This window comes from Dendropsophus ebraccatus, chromosome 6, assembly GCF_027789765.1.
Source record: "Dendropsophus ebraccatus isolate aDenEbr1 chromosome 6, aDenEbr1.pat, whole genome shotgun sequence".
Lineage (NCBI taxonomy): Eukaryota > Metazoa > Chordata > Amphibia > Anura > Hylidae > Dendropsophus > Dendropsophus ebraccatus.
This window is the reverse complement of record NC_091459.1, coordinates 53006127-53028532: the sequence shown is the minus strand read 5'-3', so window position 1 is coordinate 53028532 and position 22406 is coordinate 53006127. Positions and strand designations below refer to the sequence as shown.

General features: G+C 41.3%; 1 protein-coding gene across 2 annotated transcripts; it reads left to right on the top strand.

Moving 5' to 3' along the window:
• Nucleotides 1-4785: 4785 nt before the first annotated feature.
• On the top strand, nucleotides 4786-20639 carry ALDH8A1 (aldehyde dehydrogenase 8 family member A1). Of its 2 annotated transcripts, XM_069974980.1 has the most exons (7): nucleotides 4786-4971; nucleotides 5947-6094; nucleotides 9403-9558; nucleotides 10096-10245; nucleotides 10937-11193; nucleotides 18006-18167; nucleotides 20090-20639. In XM_069974980.1, the coding sequence occupies exons 1-7, from the start codon at nucleotides 4834-4836 to the stop codon at nucleotides 20540-20542; spliced, it is 1464 nt and encodes a 487-aa protein (XP_069831081.1). In that variant the 5' UTR covers nucleotides 4786-4833; the 3' UTR covers nucleotides 20543-20639. The 2 variants fall into 2 exon arrangements, with proteins under 2 accessions (XP_069831081.1, XP_069831083.1); XM_069974982.1 differs by lacking the exon at nucleotides 9403-9558.
• Nucleotides 20640-22406: the final 1767 nt, after the last annotated feature.

Genomic DNA, 22406 nt, shown 5'->3' with positions numbered 1-22406 from the left:
TTTGATCCGGCATCCTTCTCTTTGGTTCTTCCGTCCTCCAGCCGCCGCTGTATCTTCAGGCCACTGCCTCCTCCAGATTGATTGATAGTCGGAGCAGCGGGGGCAGAGTCCGAAAAGCTGGATGCTGGTTCACAAGCAGCCCAGAAGGTAAGTATAGAAACCTAGAGAACAACATGTTTGATACTAAAGCTTGTTCGGCTACAATAAAAAACAACATCAGAAGTTAGTATATAATTGGATGAAACTATATTGCATTATGTACCACGTGCAGGTCTTCTGATACACATTCCTACTCTACTCTGATACACATTCCTACTCTAGCAATGACGCATTGTCCGTCGTCCGCCACCACCGCAAAGCCAGCGCCCACGGGAGAACAACCTAACGGTCCAGCAACCCCAATGTCACAGGACCAAGCTCCCAGGGCCAGGGCCGCACCACCCTGCAGACACAGTAAGCAGAGGTGATGGCCGCCAACCAACACCAGTGTGAACAGATCTAAAAGCTCACTCCATGTGCTCTTAGCTAGACTGGGAAAGAGGAGGTACTTACCATGCGTACAACTTCCCGCTAATTAGTAAAATATAGGGGGTTATCGAGTGCTACAAAAACATGGCCGCTTTCTTTCAGAGACAACACAAAGCTGAAAGCTTTAGTATCAAACATTTGTGAGATGTGCAGCTATTTTCTTGTTCACCAGACTTGCTTAGAAGGTAAGTATACATTGCTTGTGACAGCACAGATTTATGCATATACATGCTGTCCGTTTTCATGGCTGTGTGAACTATACAAATATTATCCGTGCAGCTCGATGAACGCAAGCTCACCAATCGGTGCTCGTTTGCGTTCTTGCACTGACCCATGTCATGCCATGTAAAAAGTCTGATGTTTTAGGTGAAGTATTCCAGGTTCCTTCCTACCAGCAAGCCCACGTCATACTATAATGGTAACATGCTATGTGAGGATACTTTCCCTATATTTATTATATCTGTCTACATTCTGTTTTACAAAATGTATAACCCCTCCTTAAATACACTGGGACAGCTTCTGGTACAAATTGGACCAAAAAACTGTGTTCATGGCTGTTACCATATCTATTATGATCTTTTTGGGTCCAGCACCACAGAACGAGATAAAGCTTTGTATCCAAAAAATGTAACTGTAGATCAATAAATCACCAGGAATAAAAGACAGTTGACGCGTTTCGGCGTAGGCACACGCCTTGTTCACAACTTGGTCTGACAAAGACCTCTAACACACACCCATTTTTATGGGGTATGAACACTAGATCACATAATCAATAATTAAAATCTCATAAGAAACACATGATTAAAAGCATGAGGAACAAAGTAGACATAAGAAAGTGCAGCATAGTATAAAGAATGTTTCTAACTGCAAAGATATGATGATGGCTTCATAATGTCATAACATATAAGCCTATAGATATCTAGTTTTCAAACCACATTATAAGGGCATCTAAACCGCATTGCAATTCAAGAAGAGGTGGGTGTCATAGGAGACAGCTCCTTAACAGGGAATACTTTTGGATATTTAGACTGGCCACTAGGACACCACAAGGTCTTAATTCAAAGCATGACCTCATTCTCACTTCTTGAATTGCAACTCTATCTCGTATTGTACTCACATTGTGAGTAAAAAGACTATCGCTTCAATGCAATGAAAACAAGCGGTGCTGTTTCTCTAAATAGTGCTAACTTTTTAGTTAAAGGGGTTATTCAGGGTAAAAAAAAAACCACAACAGCTACTTTCTTGGAAAAACAGCACCACAGGATGTTTTGTGTTTGGTATTACAATTTAGCTTCATTGACTTCAATGGAACTGAGCTGCTGACACATACAAACCCACCAAAACTGAAGAAAGAAGAAGTACTGATTCTGTAAGAAAGCAGCCATCTTTTTCTAAGCCTTGAATAACCCCTTTAACCCCTTCCGCAAAGTCATGTACATGTACATCTGCATATGGTGCCCTTAGCGCAACCCCACATACTTATGACCGCTTTAAAGTGACTGTACCACCAGGCCCGGGCTGAAGCACTGGAGGCGGACCGACCCCCCCTTAGTGGGAGGAACCCCCGCCCCTCTATGATAGGGTTCCATTGATTCTAATGGAGTCACGTCATGGAGGGGCTGGAGTTTCTTCCCACTAAGGGTGGGTCGGTCCGCCTCCAGTGCTTCAGCCCGGGCCTGGTGGTACAGTCACTTTAGGTCTGTCATCCAGCCAGGGACCTATTGTCACTTGGCTTGACAGGAATGGGCTGGCATCTGAAAGCTCTTCTGGCCCCAATCTCCACCTCTCTCTGTGGGAGGAGTTTAGAGGTGGGAGAAAACAGGAGAGCTGGCACAGATATGTCATGAGTAAAGCACAGATTAACCCCTTCCTGCCATTGTATCTAATAGTCATCTCTTGACACCAGTTGCTGTATTTAGTAGTTGCCTCTATCACCTGTTGCTTTACCTAACAGCTATCCCTGTCCCCTGTTACTGTAACTAATAAAGTCTACTACCCCCTGGATCCCACTCGGGGAAAAAAATAAGAGTTACCAAATCAATCAATGTACTCCTAAGAAAAAGATATATATCCCCCCCAGAAAAAAGAAAAAACATACTTTATTAGCAAGCATACAGAATTTTATTGAATTGATTCATCACAAATATATAAAATTATGTATTCAATGTGAGGAGAAGAGGAAAACACTTATCACAGTAAAGTTTATTGGCTCTTTTCCATTGTATTTGTGTTTTCCTCTTCCCACATTGAACACATGATTATATATATTTGTGATTGAATTTATTTGATAAAGTTTCATATGTTAGTGTATCTGATTGTCGCCACTGTAAGTGTATGCTATCACTGCTATTGTTACAGCATGTAATTGTCGCTCCTGTTACTGTATCTGATTGTCGTTACTGTACGTGAAATTGGAAACATTTGGTTCTAATCTTTTAAGCCCTACACAGAAACCTGCCCTTAGTATGTTATTTCTGTTTATTACCTTTACACATTTCTTCCTGCATTTATTACAGTAATCCTCAGGGGGAGGAGCTGACTCCTATAGACCGCATGGAAAAGAGCAGTATCCTGGCACAGGTAGCCTTCAATTGAGATTCCAGGCCACAGGGACGTTATATCCAATAAAACTTTTATCCTTTATAAAACTTACATAAAAAATGGTTATGTTTGAAGTAAAAAGCCATGGACAGCTTGCTTCAACGCCCTTCAGGGCTTTTTAGTCTAATAAATCATCTATCTGCATCGGGATTCAGTTTTCTTCCGATGCTGACTCTGGGCTAGAGCCCGATTCGTATCACCCTTTATTTGTTATTACGAAAAATAATGTCCCTACAAGCTCTGAGGGCACATTCCTTAAAGCGGCTCCGTACCCACAACCCCACCCCCACCCCCACCAAACCACTTGTACCTTCGGATAGCTGCTTTTACTCCAAGATCTGTCCTGGGGTCAGTTCGGCAGGTGATGCAGTTATTGTCCTAAAAAACTACTTTTAAACTTGCAGCCCTGTGTCTAACGGTTGGGGCTTACATTTGTATATGCATTAGGCTGGCACACCCTCTCTGTCCCTCTTCCTCGCCCTCCTCATGATTAGGAATGACCCAGGCAGATTGTCTCCTATTCCCCACCTGTGTGCATAATGAACATGGGCTGGATCGTTAATACACCTGTGCAAAGCTCAAACAGCAGTAAATGTTCCTGGATCATTCCTAATGATGAGGAGGGTGGGGAGGAAGGACAGAGAGGCTGTGCCAGCCTAATGCATATACAAATGTAAGCCCCGGCCATTAGAGACAGCGCTGCCGGATTAAAAGTTGTTTTTATGACAATAACTGCATCCCCTGCCGAACGGACCCCAGGACAGATCTTGGATTAAAAGCAGCTATCTGAAGGTACAAGTGGTTTGGGGGGGACAGATTGTGGGTACAGAGTCGCTTTAAAGGGTAAATGTCAGGAAAAAAAATTTTTTATTAAAATTTTTATCAGTCCTATCAGAGGAACGAGCAGGGAGAAGACCATGCTGATTGAGGGACTCGATATTTCTAATTGTCTGATATAAGCTATTTGGCTGTGGGAATAGGAAATGGTTTGAATATTGTCCTTGACCTCTTGGCTCTAGCTGAGGAACAGGAGATGTGGCTCAGAGGTAAGTAGATCTAAGACTCACAAAGTCTGTGTTATGTTTTTTAAGGTTGGTTACACAAAGTTTTAAGGAAGTATGGAGGAAAACTCTATTTTGTAACCTCTCAGGGTCTTCAGAATCCATGGACTCTTTATGATTAGTGTTGAGCAGATCTCTGGAACTGGCATTGTGGCGACAAGTATAGAGAAAGTTGAGGAATGTGTCAATGAATACGATGACGTTTTGTGAATATAACTTCCCTCCTTCAGATTGCATGTGAAGTTTCCAAGCTTGGGATGGCATGTGTCTCACATGTATCTTATCCAATAAAGCATTATTAATAAACAAAATTCATTAATCATTGTATAATAAAATAAAAAAATAAAAGAGCAGTCAGTTGTCAAAAATAGAGTATACCAAGATGCAGCAAGGTCATCGTATAATATAACTTTATATGAGAGTATGATGAAAAAACCACAGAGTACGGATAAAGCCAAATATTACACCAAATAATATGGCACAAATACCGTTATTTACTCTTTAGCCACATTAAGGCTGGAATAGGTGCAGTGAGTTGTATATTAGCAGAATAGGGAGGAGCTGATCCTGATGAAGTTTACAGTCCAAATTCCAGAAGAGTTTCTGTGTTTCGAAACCCGGGGAGAACACAACTCTAGTTAACATGGAGACTGGAAAGGCTTTTCTGCAGCTGGAAAATTACATTGGTGGAAGATTTGTCCCTACTAAATCCCACATCAGTTCACATGATCCTTCTACAGGGGAAGTCTACTGCAAAGTGCCTGATAGTGGCAAAGAGGAGGTGAGGAGACTGACTGCAATGATCTTGTTTATTTATACTGTAAGAAAGAAACTAATACCCCGCCATATACATATAGTCATAGCTGTCACAGTGCCATGTTCTGATGTATACATAATTAAACACATACAATAATATACAGAAAATGTGGGATTATTCAGAATTTAATATCACATTTTATCCTATGGAGCACTGTTACAAACCTGTACACTCAATTGGAGTGTCTGCTTAAAGGGGTTATCCAGCGTTAAAAAAACATGGCTACTTTCTTCCAGAGACAGCACCACTCTTATCTGCCCTTTGGTTGCAGGTTTTGCAGCTCTGTCCCACTAACGTGAATGGGGCTTGCAAACCACACCTGAACTTGGACACTGGAGTTATGTTGTCTCTGGAAGAAAGTTCCATGGTTTTCTAACATTGGATAACCCCTTTAAAGGGAATGTTTTATTGATTTGTAAATTACCTCTATTAAAAAAAATCTTAAGTCTTCCAGTACTTATCAGCTTCTGTATGGCCTGCAAAAAGTGGTTTAGTCTTTCCAGTCTGACATGGGCTCTCTGCTGTCACCTCTGTCCATGTCACAAACTGTCCAAAGAAGGAGAGGTTTTCTATGGGAATTTGCTGCTACTCTCTGCAGTTCCTGACATGGACAGAGGTGGCAGCAGAGAGCACTGTGTCAGATTGGAAAGACTACGCCACCTCCTGCAGGACATACAGCAGCTGATACTGAAAGACTGGAGATTTTTTAATAGAAGTAATTTACAAATATGAGTTTCCTGTTTATTTGAAAACAATTTTTACCTTTCCAAAGTTCCCCTTTTAAAGGAATGCCACCACTCCATTATTGTACTAACCAGTGGTTGGACTCCCTTCTGATCACACATTAATGGCCTATCCTAATATAGACTGCTAGAGTGAATCCATTCTGCCAGCAATGTATGGCTAATGTGCAGTATACACCTCCTATTTCCTCATCAGGTTGATGCAGCTGTCAATGCTGCCAAAGCTGCATTCCCCATCTGGTCTTCTTGGAGCGCCCAAGACAGATCAAGAGTCATGAACAAGTTAGCAGACCTTATTGAAAACCACTTGGAGGAGTTTGCACAAGCAGAGTCTAAAGACCAAGGTGACATTTTTATTGTATAGATCTTTACTATTTAATAATTACTGCTAGTGTCCAGTCCTCTAAAGGGGAACTCTGGCAAGTAATATAAAATCAAATATTTTTTAAACAGATTTTAGAAAAATATAGATTTGTAAATTCTATTTAAAAATCTTCATTAGTGATGAGCGAACCTTGAGCATGCTTGGGTCAATCCGAACCCGAGCGTTCGGCATTTGTATAGCGGTGGCTGCTGAAGTTGGATAAAGCCCTAAGGCTATGTGGAAAACATGGATATAGTCATTGGCTGTATAAATGTTTTCCAGACAACCTTAGAACTTTATCCAACTTCAGCAGCCACCGCTAATCAAATGCCAAACAATCGGGTTCGGATGGACTCGAGCATGCTCGGGGTTCGCTCATCTCTAATTTACAGTCTTCCAGTACTTATCAGCTGTTGTATGTCCTGCAGGAAGTTGTGTATTCTCTTCAGTGCTCTCTACTGCCACGTCTGTCCATATCAGGAACTGTCTAGAGCAGGAGCAAATCTCCATAGAAAACCTCTCCTGCTCTGCACAGTTTCTGACATGGACAGAGGTGGCAGCAGAAAGCACCATGTCAGACTGGAAAAATACATGACTTCCTACAGGACATATAGCAGCTGATAAGTACTGGAAGACTGGACATTTTCAAATAAGTAAATTTCAAATCTATATAACTTTCTGGCACCAGTTGATTTGAAATAAATATTTTTGCAGGGTACCCCTTTAAGGCCCTGGTTAAGGCCCCAGCCACATATGAATCCATTTTCTAAACAGATATGAGGATGACCCCATAGAAATCAGTTGGTGCTTTTTCTGTCTGTAAATCATTTATTGGCATAAAAAAAGGATGTGTGGATGAGGCCTTACTAAAAGGCATATCCAGGACAATATACCATTGCTTAGTCCCCTGTGTACACCCACAACACTGTCCTACTTTATCCATGGGCGGATTTCCCCTTAATAACATTGCCATTTTTTAAGGCATTATTGGAATCTAGCGTTATAACATACTGGATTTATCACAGTGTAGCCAAAGTTCAGTGAAACATGATTCAGCCATCACCTTAGATGGAAACCACTTGATTTGCAAGCACATTTATAGGTGTTGTAGTAGCGGATCAGAAATGAGTCACAAAATAACTTTTTATGCCTGCAAAATCCCAAACAGGGAAAGTTAGCTGCATGCTAAAGGAAATGAGTTTGCATAACATCTAAGTTGGTTTGCACCAGATCTACTAAAATAAAATGTGCATGGGTATTTCCTAAAGAAGCAGTCAACACGCCTCTGCCTGAACTGTACATCAACCATTTCCTCTAAAAGGTACCTGCACCAAATGTGGAAAGTGTCTTTCTACGCCTCACCCATAGATGAAAAGAGATATTATTCTTGGCAGCCACATTTCCCAGAAATCACATGGTAAAAATTGTCATAGGGCTCTCAAAAGAAGCGTTTGTCCAGGTATTACACTGGGTACATTTACTGATTAGAAGAATAGAATAATCTGTATAATCGTATAGATTATTTTTCTCAGTTGATATATATATAATGTTCTTATCCATTTGATAAAGAAATTCTGCTGCTGTTGAGACAGCTGAGGTATATCATATCACCTAGTACTTTCCGGCTGCTACTGCTGCTGAAGAGCCTCTTATTTTTTCTTTGTTTTAAAGGGTTTTTTTTTTTTTCATTTAAATCTCAGGTGTCAGAAAATGACATAGGTTTGTAATTTACTTCCCATCTCAGTCGCTGATTGGCTGGGTGGGCCTTTGCAGGAACCCGGGGTTGCCAGGTGTTGTTAAGCTGGACAAGATGGTGCTGTGCCAACAAGGTACTTGCCACTGTGGCCAGGAGTGGGCTGCACCAACCCCTGGATGTGCTGACACACTGTTTTTTAGGTTTAGGACAGGTGTAATGAAGGTGTGGTGTGAGAGGAACCAGCAATAGACATAACCAGGAACAACGGCTACTGTGTCAGTACAGAATATTACAGTCTCTTTCAATAAAGGTGCAGTCACAAGAATAATACTCCTGACATAACATGAGCTGGGTAACTTTAAATATAATGGAATAGACCTTAGAATAGAGTATTTTATAGATCACAGCCTGGCTTTGGAGAAAGAGTACCTACACCCATGGGTATGAACTTTGGGCATGAGTGACACAGATCCAGTGATGTAGACCCCACCTTGTGGGTAGAGCTAGCCATTGAGGCAACTCCTAAGGAGACTTATGCCCCTATTCCACGAGTCGTTTGGAGGAGCAAACGAGCGCTATTAGCTCAAGTATTAGTTAAATAATAAAATCACAGAAAACAGTGGCATATAACAGGATAAGGCAGACAATCAATTAGAAACACAGGTAGCCCTTTATTACTTTCCTTCAGCTGTGCTAGGGTCAGGGTATGTGCAAACTGAGGAATTCCCAGCTTGCACCCGCTCGCGGACTGCAGCCGGCGCGTGCGTCTCCGCCCATGTCATAGACTCCATTCTATGCACGGGTGGATTCCGCCCTCTGTCCAAAGAATGATCAAGTTCATTCTTTGAACTCGAGCTGGGAATTTCATGACGGAGGTTCCATCTGAATTCCTCAGTATGCACATACCCTAAGGGTGCATTCACACTATGGAATCCGAATGGATAACCCGCAGTGGATTCTGCCACTTGCCCCAACTGGATTCTGTCACTCGCCATTGTCTCCATTCTATGGTCAGGCAGATTCTGCCGTCCACCCAAAGAATTGACACGTCAACGCACCCTAAGACACAAGATACAGTGACACCTGGTGGTGGGAGTAGCATACTACAGGCTTCAGTCCCAGAGCATATAAACACATAGGGGGAGATTTATCAAACCAGTTCCATTACTAGCAACCAATCAGATTCCACCTTTCATTTTCCAAAGAGTCTGTGAGGAATGTAAAATGGAATCTGATTGGTTGCTAGGGGCAACAGAGCCAGTTTCACTTTACACCATGTTTGATAAATCTCCCCCATTGTTACCGACCTACGCTTGTTGCTATAGACAGACAGCAGTGGACACCCACTCTGGGACACTGCACCTACAATGTCATGGCCCCAAGACTTGGAAGCTGAACAGGGGGAGGGAGCTGGTCAGATAAAGGCACTGTATAAGTTAGTGTCAGACAAACCCTCTCCCAGCATATTTGCCTCAATCAATTGATGTGGCTAAAATGTTGTTGTTTTTTCCATACATACTAATAAAATACTGACTTTTTTATTTGTTGGAAAATTCCTTTAAGAATAATCCGACTCTTCCTTAAATTTCCAGGGAAAACCATTACATTTGCACGTACTGTGGATATACCCCGTTCTGCGTACAACTTTCGCTTCTTTGCGTCATCCATCCTACATCACACCACAGAATGCACACAGATGGACCACCTGAACTGCATGAATTACACTGTGCGCACCCCGATTGGAGTTGGTAATATATTCAAGTCATAGGCTGGCTGGGTTTTTAATCACCTAACACTGGTTTACTTTAAGAGTGTGTTCACACCTACAGGATCTGCAGCAGATTTGATGGCTCAGATTTGAAGTTGCAGATTCAATGCAAAGTAACTCTGGGCCATCAAATCTGCTGCACATTCAAATCTGCGCCATCAAACTTGCTGCAGATGGGTGGGTTCACACTTATTGGAATCGCAGCGGACTTCACGCTGTGAGTTTCGCAGTGAAATCCGTTGCTGTTCCCGCTACTGTCAGTTACTATAGGTTTACACACTTGCAGTAGAATGTTCATTCCGCTGGGAGTATGTAAACCCCACCCCCATTAACCCGCCGTGGCCCGGTGAATACGTTACCCATCTGCGCTCCAGCCTACTTCTGACGCTCCTTGACGTCCCGATCAGCTAATCGGTGCACTGTCCTGAAAAACTGACAATATCAGGAATCGCAGCGTGAAATCCGTTGCAATTCTGGTACTAGTGAACCCACCCTTACTGTGTTTCTTTTCTGTCAGCTGGACTCATCAGCCCTTGGAACCTACCCCTATATTTGCTGACCTGGAAGATTGCCCCTGCTATAGCATGCGGAAATACAGTTGTGGCAAAGCCAAGTGAGATGTCCTCAGTTACTGCCTGGATGATGTGCAGGTTTCTGAGTGAAGCAGGTATTTACAATTGTAAATCTTTATAAAGAGTACTGAGAAAGTGATAAACTCTTAGCTGACAGTAGGTATGAACATCAGTTTCAAAACGGAACATGTGGAGCTTAACTTCACTGTTAACAGGTACTCCAGCAATTTTTTTTCTTTCAAATCTACTGGTGTCAGAAAGATGTACAGATTTGTAATATAATTCTATTTAAAATACCAACTCTTCCAGTACTTATCAGCTGCTGTATATCCTGCAGGAAGTGGTGTATTCTTTCCAGTATAACACAGTGCTCTCTGCTGCCACCTCTGTCCATGACAGGAACTGTCTAGAGCAATAGCAAATCCCCATAGAAAACCTTTCCTGCTTTGGACAGTTCCGGTCATGGACAGAGGTGGCAGCAGAGCTGCTGGACATACAGCAGCTGATAAGTATTGGAAGATTGGAGATTTTTTAAATAGAATTACAAATCTGTATAACTTTCTGACACCAGTTGATTTGAAAGAATTTTTTCCCCCCTGCTGGAGTACTCCTTTAACATTTCAATCTCTTAAGGCATGGCCTTGCTCTAAGTAAAGTGGGACTGCAAGGGCAATCAATAAATAAATAAATTCTATGTTGAGATGGATACTACTGTTTTAGGAGGAAATATTTCTCTGCTTCCAAGTGATTGTTACATTTAACCTACTATTCTTTATATCCTTAAAGATATTCCACCAGGAGTTGTTAATATCGTGTTTGGTACCGGTCCAAAAGCAGGGGAGGCTCTTGTTTGTCATCCCGATGTACCCATTATCTCCTTTACTGGAAGTACAGTGACTGCTCAGCGTATAATTGAAAAAAGCGCCCCCCATTGCAAAAAGCTGTCATTAGAGCTAGGAGGAAAAAACCCAGCTATTGTTTTTGAAGATGCAAACCTAGAAGAATGTGTGACTACCACTGTAAGGTCCAGCTTTTCTAACCAGGTAGGTTACATGTATATGTATAAATCAAAAATAAATAGAGAGAGCTATGAGCTAATCTACAGTAGGAACGAAGTGAAGCCTTTGGTTCCTATCTGCATTCTTCTCATCAGACTGTGAGGTTTTAAGCCTGCTCCGTTCCGTGCTGCTTTTCCCCAGGTGCTGTAAGCTTCCTGGTACTGGATCCATCTTTTCCCAGGACTGGATCCATCTTTTCCCAGCACCTGGGGAGGAGCAGCATGGAGCGGAGCAGACTTCAGAGAGAGCCCACAGCCTCATGACTGAAATGCAGATAGGAACGAAACGATTCACTTCGTTCCCACTGTAGATTCGCTCATCTCTATATACAGTATATAGAAGTTTCCACTAAATCACAAAGATATATTACATGCTCTTTAGCTTAGACTCTGCTCCCTGGCATGGCCTAAAGGTCCTTCTGTCACAGGTGTCAAACTCAGGCCCTCCAGCTGTTATAAAGCTTTACCTATCCAGGCATGATTGGAATTGTAATTTTGCAACAGCTGGAGGACCTGAGTTTGACACCCCTACTCTAGGTCTTCACCCTTCATCCTGCTCCAGGACACAGAAGCTGGAATTCTGCACCTAGAGGGCACCAGGTTAGCTCCACAAGCATGGTCCAAGTCTGAGTAGCGACTGGTTAAAGGTAGTCAGCAAGGGGAGTCATCAGTGAGAAAAACAGCATGGTTCCAGGAATGAGATAGCAGCGTAGCCAATCAAGTGCAGGATCAAGGTAGGCGCATCAGAGGCAGGTCAGAGAGTCTGGGTTGGCAATGGGAGAGGCAAATGGTACAGAAAGGGTCAGGCATGCAGATGTAATCTGAGAGGATAGTGAACACAACTTTGCTCAGGAACACAAGGGTTCAACAACATTCAGGCAGGTAAAAACAGACTTTTTATATGTTGTTTCCCTGGCGCAGAAAATAGCACAGCCTATTCCTACCTTTCTGTGCTCCCCCAGTGTCCTCCTGTGTCATCTTCGGGTCCTTGCTGAGTGACCTTGCCTCCACTTCAAAGTATGACAGCCCGTTCAAGCCAAACACTGTCCTGTCTCAGTAAGTGATTGCCTTAGCGGACTATCACCCCCCCACCCAAGACAAGTCTATCGTCTTTGTTAAGTGGTGGTGGGAATTTTCTGCCAGGACCCGAAAATGACACAGAAGGACACTAGGGGAAGTCACAATGGTAAGAATCGGCTGTTTGTTATGTTCTATGCCAGGGCAGCAACATATTAAAAAGTTTAATTTCAGCAAAATACTCCTTTAAATAGGTTTAGGTGGAACAGGATTGAAGGAGGCAGAAATAGGTAGATACATAATGGCTCTAAATTTCAAGCAAGCGAACCAGTGGAAATAGATGACGTTGCAACGGCAGTCAAAAGGAGGCAGCAGAGACCGGTAGGAGCAATGGCGTCAGATGACTCCAGCGGCCCTGGGAATGCGGTGGAGTAGCAGGTAGGACCACACCTAAGGTGGAGAGCAGCGTGGGCAGGACCGGGACCAGGTTGGTGCCAGCAGCAAGCATTGGAATTTACCCCCCCAAAAAAAACAATTTCTTCAAACATTTTTTCGGGGGCATTAATGAAAATCTCTTTCATCTAGTCTTCCACACTCCATGGTCCCATTTCTTTATCTCACTGTGATCTTGTTTTCTTCTGTTTAAGTGTTAGGTTAGTTTAGTTAGTTTCTTCTGTTTAGGTGTTTTCTTTTGTCTTGATATGTAAAGCTCATTTCGTTCAACCAATTTCTGACACAAGCAGAACATTCTGACACTCCTGTTTCTTTCTGTTTGTTTTTTCACTTGTTAGGATATTTCTTTTAATTTCCAGGCCTATTTTCCAGCACTAACACCCATGATGGAAAAATCCTTAAAGGTATCCATGCCTAAAAGAACCCTATGGAGTAACATAGGGTTCTATTTGGCATGGATTTTCCTAAAGTGTAAAGGGGGCCTGAAAGAGGAGGAAATCCTTAAAAAAATTAAGTTGTTTGAAAGTTTTACAAATTAACTGTGGTAAATTCCCTCAACCAGTACCGAAGCTCTAGTGCCTCTTCTTTCAACACTTACACATATTTGAGCAGCCATCTGCACATGTAATGACACTGATCCCGGCTAGACACTTGATTACTACGGGCTCCAGCAGCCCATAAACATTAATAGCATTAGCAAAAAAATATATAATAAAATATATAATAAAAAAAAATATATATATATATACATAGACATACACATACAGTGGTGCCTTGGGTTACGAGCATAATTTGTAATTCAAATCCACTCCACAACCAAAGCAAATTTTCCCATAAGAAATCATAGAAATGCAGACAATTGGTTCCACACCCCAAAAATAATGATTTATTATTCTGAATAACATGTAAAACAGATGAAACAAACATTCAGAAACAGCAGAATATGTGATATTATAGGTTACTGTACAGTAATGGAGAGAATGGGAAACACAAGGGCTGACAGAGACTGCAGGGAGCATGAAGGAATGAGCAGGACATATGTGGGCACATACATGCAGCACTCTCTGTCCGGAGAGAGGGGGTATAGCTATGGAGAGATTACCTCCACAGTCCTGTCCCCTGATGTGGGCCCCAGCCTGAAGTGGATCTGCTATGATTTGGAAGGTGAGGGAGACTTCCTGGGTCAGAGTACAGGGCTGTAGAACCCGCTATGCAGACCATCCCCCTCCTTCACTTGCATTCCAACTCAGTACAGGGAGCTCTTAAACCAAAGCAATGCTCTTAAACCAAGTCACAATTTTGAAAACTGTGAGCTCTTAAACCAAATCGCTCTTAAACCAAGGTACCACTGTTTATATTTTTTTTGCTATTTTCGTGTGCGGAATCATTTGAACTATTAAATTATCACATCCCTGATCTCTCATGGCATAAGCGCAAAAAAATTTTTTGGGTCACATCCTATCCATACAAATTTGAATAAAATATTATTAAAAAGTTGCATATTTGCAAGCATGGTACCGATAAAAAAGTACAGGTAATGACACCTCAAACAGATCCATAGACCAAAAATAATAGCGTTATAAGGATTAGAATAGAGCAATTTTAACCATATTTAGTTTTTTTTTTTTTTTTTTTTAAGTTTTTAGTTTTTTTTTTTTTAAAAGAAGTCAAATGAAGTATAAGTTATATACATTGCCTAATATTGTAACCGACTTTGGGAATATAGATAACATGTCAGCTTTACCACATGGGGAATGGCATAAACAAGAAGCCCCCTGAAATTTGAAAAAAAACTTTTTTAAATTTTCTAATTTTTTTTTTCAGTTTTGCAGCATATTTTATGGAAAAATGAAGCATGTCCTTACAAAGTACAATTGGTGTTGCAAAAAAATAAGGGCTCATGTGGGTCTTTAGGTAAAAAAAAAATCGCCATGCTTTTTAAACATGAGGGGAAAAAAAGTGTAAAAATGAAAATTGGTTGTGAAATGAAGGTTTTAAACAGGTACAATAAGAATAAATAACCTTAGCATATTGTAGGTGAGATGTAAAAAATAACAATGAAAATTCAGCAAAATAACAATAATATTTTCAACATTTACTGGAATTAAGTTTCAGCCTTTAAAGTTCATTGCTTTTTATAAGATCGTTTTTTTTTGTTTGTTTTTTTTAGCAGAATCAATCAGGTTGCTCGTCTATCTCTGAGATCAATGTGGAACTATGAAACTGGAAACTTAGCATTCATTTCCTAGTTTAGATTAAATACATATATGACAGGTCAATTCATTGGCATACCCAAATCCCCTTCTGCACATGCCTATTTTCACCACAAGATGGTGCTGTTGTACCTCACAACATATTCTTTGCTGCCTAGAATGTTGGACTATAGAAAGACTTATAGTATCTACTAATGAAGAGTCTAATTTGTATATTATATTATATTATTATATAAATAGTTTTATTTATACTATTTATTGTCACATATGTGGTACTGACAAACTTAGGAGCAATGGTATAACACATTTTGGTGTAAATATTCTCCTTTAAAAAGTGTAAAACATTAAAGGGGTTATCCAGTGCTACAAAAACATGGCCACTTTTGCCCCACTCTTGTCTCCAGTTCAGGTGTGGTTTGCAATTAAGCTCCATTTATTTCAATGGATCTGAGTTTCAGACCCCACCCAATCTGGAGACAAGAGTGGTGCAAAAGTGGCCATGTTTTTGTAGTGCTGGATAACCCCTTTAAGCTAAAACTGCACATTATTGGTAAAATTGTAATTTTTTATTTTCACAGCCAAATTGCAATTAATTCTGTGAAACATCTATGAGGGTCAAAAGCTCACTACTGCCTATATAGAAATTGTTGTGTCTCTCTTTATGTAGTGATAACTCTGCGATGCTTTTAATTATCACGGTTATTCTGAGATTGTTTTTTCATGACATATTCCTCTTTATGTTTGTGGTATACTTTGGTTGATACATTCAGTAGATTTTTGTAAAAAACACAACATTTGCACAAAAACTTGAAAAAATTATGTTTCTTTATATTCAAAATTCTCTTGTTTTAAGAAAAAATAGTTATGTCACATAAACTAATTATTAATGCAACATCTGCAACATGTCTGCTTTATGGTGACGTCATTTAGTTAATGTTCTTTTACTTGTTAGGAGCGCTTAAAAATTTTGCAGTGATTTTTAAAATTTTCAGGAACATTTAAAATTCTGATTTTATTAGGGACCAGTTCAGCTCTGAAGTGGATTTGTGGGGCCTGTATGTTAGTTATCCCCATAAATCCCTCCACTGTAAAAACTGCACCCCTCAAAGTATTCAAAGTAACATTTCATAAGTTTATTAACCCTTTTTAGCCATTATGCCATGTCACAGAGGCCATGTGACACCCTGATAATTTTTTATTAAATTTTTTATGAGGTGGTACGAAAAAAAACAACACAATTTAGCAGCAGTTTTTCATCTATTTTTTGTATGTCGTTTACTATACGTTACATATGACGTTATTGTTATTCGTCAGGTCGGTACGAGTACAGCGATATCCATGTTATATAGCTTTTGTTATAGTTTATGGCATTTATACTATAATTACTGTTTGTGTCTTGCATACTGTGCAAACAATATTTTTGTTTTTTCACCAATGGAGTTATGTGAGGGCTTTTTTTTGCGGCATAAGTTGGCGTAAGCGATATACCTTTTGGGTACATGTGACGTTTTGATAGCTTTTTTTCTATATTTTTTAGGGGGCGGGACTATATTAATATTTTCGGCGTTAATCGGGCGGGATAATTAATGTAACGGGTTAATAGAGGGGGTACCAAATATGTGTATTTTATTCATAGGGGATCATATATAAAGGGGAGTGGGGAAAGTAGTTTTCCAATATACTGGCTTTATTTTATTTATTTTATTTAAGTTTTTATTTAAGTCAACATTACACATATGGCCAAACTGTGCTCCATGCCGATATTTTTTAAAGAAAAGAGATCAAACACGGGAAGTCCCTGTCCTTTGTGTGCTCACACAAAGAAAGACACCTGTTCATCATCCAGGTTGTACATCAGCTGAGGGCAAGTAACTTAGGCTCATTATATTATTAACTTTTACTAATTATATTATCAGCTCTGCAGCTTACCAGGAGACAATGCTCTTTATTATATAACAATTTAGTCAGTATAATGTCACTGTGTGGGTACAGAGGTTTTTGGAGCAGTGTGACAGGAGAGCTGACCATACAATACAAGCACCTCCAGGATTCTCTGCTACTGAATGTGGACATGCAGCAGCTGTATACATGCACAGTGAAGACTTGCACTGCTATGTGCGCACTCAGGAATGGATGTTAAATAGAGATGAGCGAACCTCGAGCATGCTTGAGTCCATCCGAACCCGAACTTTCTGCATTTGATTAGTGGTGGCTGCTGAAGTTGGATAAAGCCCTAAGGCTATGTAGAAAACATGGATATAGTCATTGGCTGTATCCATGTTTTCCAGACGACCTTAGAGCTTTATCCAAGTTCAGCAGCCCCAGCTAATCAAATACCGCACGTTCGGGTTCGGATCGACTCGAACCCGAACCCGGTTCGCTCATCTCTAATGTTAATCAATACTAAGCCATGTGTGTGGGCAAAGGACTGGGACTTCCTGTGTTTGGTCTCTCATCACAAAGGGGGCTTGGACTGCAATTTGACAGGTAGAGAGACACCAAGGGGCTGTATGTTTAATGTTGATTTAAACATAGAAAAAAATTGGAGTATTTTGATGAACTGCTTAAAAATTCTTAAAGAGGACATGTCACCCCCCGTGCCGGTGGAGAACCCGGCCGACCCCCCGGTGGAGACCCTTATACTTACCCTGTGCACGAAGTCCCACTCCTGGACCCGCTCCCGTTGCCGAGATATCGCCGTCGGAAGCCCAGCGCGCACTCATCAGAGATCAGTCCGACGCTCATAGAGAATGAATGGAGCCGTCACTCTCTATGAGCATCGGACTCATCTCTGATGAGCGCACACTGGGCTTCTGACGGTGATATCTCGGCAACGGGAGCGGGTCTAGGAGCGGAACTTCGTGCATGAGGTAAGAATAAGGGTCTCCACCAGGGGGTCGGTCGGGCTCTGCCCCAGCACGGGGGGTGACAGGTTCCCTTTAAACAAAAAAATTGGTAACATTGTCTCTTTTACACAGTTATTACCACATAAATTAGGGCGGTCACATTTGAAAACTAGGGCTGTGTCCTGAAGGCCACAATTGGCTGCATTCTTAAGGGTTTAAAGAGAAACTTCCAGTTCTTTGCGCTTATGGTGGTAAATGCTGTTTTGCAGGGGGAGATTTGTCTTTGCACAAGCAGAATTTATGTTCACAGCTCAATTTATACTGAGTTTCTGCAGAAGTTTGTGGAAGCAACAAGAAAATGGAAGGTGTCCATTCCCTCTGACCCCACAGCCAATATGGGAGCTTTGATTAGTCAGACACATTTAACAAAGGTAATGTTATGGTTTTTGGTTCAATAGTTTTTATTGAATTTTTCTACAAAATAAACAAAGATCGCTATTTCAGTTAAATACAATGTTATGTATTTTTATAGTGGATGAGTTTCATTAATGAAATGTTAATGTGACAGAAGATGGAAGGTAATCACTAGTCCTTATGGGCTCGATGGGCTTCTTCATGGGCTTGAAGTAGAGAACAATTTAGGTTTATTCCTTTCTTCCAGTTAATCCTAAGAAATAATAATTACAGAGATTTACCTTGAGGCTTCAATGCAAAATATGTAACATGGGACCAACCTACTGTTGTCAAATAGGATACTGATGTCTTGCCCCCCTCAGAACTTAAAGTGACTCTGTACCCACAATCTGACCCCCCCAAACCACTTGTAGCTTCGGATAGCTGCTTTTAATCCAAGATCTGTCCTGGGGTCCGTTCGGCAGGTGATGCAGTTATTGTCCTGAAAAACAACTTGCAGTCCTGTGTACTGGTGTGGCCCAGAGTGTCTGTGCATTAGGCTGTCACAACCTCTCTGTCCCTCCTCCCCACCCTCTTCATCATTAGGAATGCTCCTGGCAGATTTTCTACTATCTATCAACTGTGTGAGCATGGCACATGGGCTGGATCGTTAAGACACCCGTGCAGTGTTCTTGTGGTGTCCTACCACGGGGGTTGCTGTTGGTTACACCCTTTTTCAAGTGGGTGGCAGTTCCGATAGTCCGGGAGGGTCACAATACCACCATCCATGACTATACTAACCCAAGGTACCCAGTAGCACCCCGTCAGGACACTGTCCACAAGGGAAAAGGGTACAACCAGCCTTAAACTAAAAGCAGGTGTGCCATCATACCTGTGTGCCCAACCAGCACTGGCGTTACAACATAACATCCTATGGCCTGGCTGTATCTCGGCCAACCACCATCGGAGTGGCGTCACACCCTACCATCTAGCAAGTGATCGGCCGATCCTCCGACACAACATCACTGGGGATCACTACATTCTGATATGTGAGGAATAGGAGAATACCTGGCTGGAGCATTCCTAATGATGAGGAGGGTGGGGAGGAGGGACAGAGAGGTTGTGCCAGCCTAATGCATACACAATCTAGGCCACGCCAGTTTGACACAGGGCTGCAGGCGGGGGGGGGGGGGGGGGAGGTCAGATTAGTCCAAATAAAAGCTAGATGGCATATTAGAATAAAATGTTTCATGGGAAATGTTATAATTAAATAATGATGCCAATAAGGAACCAGCCCTTTGTAACTGGCATTTAAAGGGGTATCCAATATTATTCAGTAACTATGTATATGTTTTTCATTCTGAATCACTCCTTTAAAGCAGTGTTCCCCAACGCCAGTCCTCATGGCCCATTAGTCAGTGCATCATGCTTTGCCACAGGTGGTGTTTGTATGGGATATCCTTAAAACATGACCTGTTGGTGGGCCTTGATGGCTGGAGTTCGGAGACACTGCTGTGCATAGCTCATTAGTTTATTTTGCCCTTAATACAGCTTTAGGCTAGATTAACACAGGAAGAATCTGCTGCGGATCAAAAAACTGTAATTTCCATGAGAGTACATACTCGCAGCGGGATTGTAACCCACCGTGGACTGAAGCATACTGTACCTGGTCCGCGCACCGGCTGCATCTGAGGCTCCCAGCTCCTGTAGGTCCTGCCCAGGCTGAGTGGGACTTACAGGGACGAGAGCCTCAGATGCAGCCGGAGCGCGGACCAAGTAAAGTATGTTACAGGCCGTGGGGAATTAAGGGGGCTGGCATTTACATACTCGCAGCTGTTGCTTTTAATTCATAATTTACTTTTGACCTGCCCACTATTATCTTTAGAAATTCTGGATCCATGATTCTTTTGCCCAACTCTGCAAGATTAACGTTAACACTATGACCATGATCTGTCCGTAGGTAAGGAGCTATGTCAGGAAGGCTTTGGCAGAAGGAGCTACAATTAAATGTGGCGAAGGTGTTGACACCCTGAACATCCCATCAAATAACCAGGGTGGTTATTTCATGTTACCCACGGTTATCACTGGATTAAAGGAAGAGTCCTGCTGCATGCAAGAAGAGATTTTCGGTCCGGTGACATGTGTGGTCCCGTTTGATACCGAAGAAGAGGCAATTGAAAAAGCTAATGGTGTGAAATACGGCCTAGCTGCAACTATTTGGACAAGGGATGTGGGCCGCACTCACCGCGTTGCCAAGAAACTTCAGGCAGGGCTGGTATGGACTAACTGCTGGTTAGTGAGGGACCTTAATTTACCATTTGGTGGCATGAAAGCATCCGGCCTGGGTAGAGAAGGGGCAAAGGATTCATATGAGTTCTTCACCGAAGTGAAAACTGTTACAATTAAACATTGATCTACAGGTTTTTGTTTTCTGACAGTTAAAAAATAAAAGTTTAAATTGATTCCATTTACAATGTGTTTCTAAGAAAAATAAAGTCAGTTAGCACTTGTGTACATTTATTTTTACTAACCGATTGTTGAGAGGATTGAGCGTTCACACCTACAGGATCTGCAGCAGATCTGCAGCAGATTTGATGGTGCAGATTTGATGCTGTGTTCAGTTATTTAAATTAAATCTGCTGCGGATCCGTAGTAGAAAATACGTTGCGGATCCGGTAAGTGTGAACGTACCCTTAAGGAAAGAATGTTTCTGTGACCTTTTGTGCAAACCCTTCTATCATAGACATACATTGTTCATTGGCAGCACATTCTACAAGATAGGTATTCACCCAATCATCAACCATGTAGAAGGTCCTTTAGTGTAATCGGTCCTGCACCTGTATGGCCATCACATCACTAGGACAGAGGGGAACTCCAGCATTTTTTTTTTCCTTTCAAATCAAATGGTTTTAGAAAGTTACCTTGATCTGTAATTTACTTCTATTTTAAAATCTCAAGTCTTCCATGTCTTATCAGCTGCTGCATGTCCTGCAGGAAGTGGTGTATTCATACAGTCTCACACAGTGCTCTCTGCTGCCATGTCAGGAACTGTCCAGGGCAGCAGCAAATCCCTATAGAGAACCTCTCCTGCTCTGAACAGTTCCTGACATGGACAGAGATGGTAGCAGACAGCACTGTGTCAGACTGGAAAGAATCCACCACTTCCTGCAGGACATACAGCAGCTGATAAGTACTGCACGACATGAGATTTTTAAATAGAAGTAAATTACAGATCTGCATATAACCTTTTGATTGATTTGAAAGAAAAAAATCTTTTGCTGGAGTTCTCCTTTAAGTTAGGAGCTTAGTGTCTGCTAATCTGTATCAGATATTCTACCACTGTCAGTAACAGGTTTGTAAAGTTGTATTTCCCCTCCAAGTACTGACCTGGCAATAGACCTCTATCTCTTTGCATGCTACTGCATGTGAGATCATCTGTGATGTCTGCTACTCATCCACCGTTCTCATGACAATGGCTTTCTTATCGTACGGAGGTATGACCTTGTACAGGAAGATACTCCTTTATCTATTCATGGGATGGGTGGGGAAGGAAAGGAAACTCATGTGATGCCAGGAATCAAACTTGTTGAAACATAAGGAGAAATATTCATGTGATCCATGCTCCTGTATATCACTATCTGTCAGGCTACAACCTTGATGGGAACTGAGAACAGTAAATATCTGTTGAAATTCCTGTGATGTTTTTGAATGTTTTCCAAGGTTTTCCCAAAAGAATCTTTGTATAAACCTCCATTTGTATAGATTTTATAAAAATAGCAAAAAAAAAAAAAAGCATTGCATCTAACAAGGATCAGGATATATAGGTGTGCGGCCATTTTTACACAGATTATTGGCCAATTATAGTGAAGTATGGAGGAAACATTGTTGGACAACTCCATTCCAAATCTCTTTTTGGCTATGTTCACACATAGTATTTCCATCAGTCTTTTGGTCAGTCTTTTTTTTTTTTTTTTTAAATAAACCCCGGAGTGGAACTGATAGGGCAAAATTATAACATTATAATGGAAAAAATTGCCCAGTTTCTGTGTTTTCAACCCACTTCTGGTTTTGGTTGAAAAAAGACTGATGGAAATACTGTATGAACATAATTTAATTTGCGCAGTGTTAACCCCTTTGTCACTGGGACAATTTTTATTTTTGCACTTTTTTTTTTACCCTCCCGTTTAAAAGGCCATATTTCTTTGTTAAATACAAACCCATTTGAGCTTTTATCATTGTGACACCAATTGTACTTCGTAATGTCATTCCTAATTCAT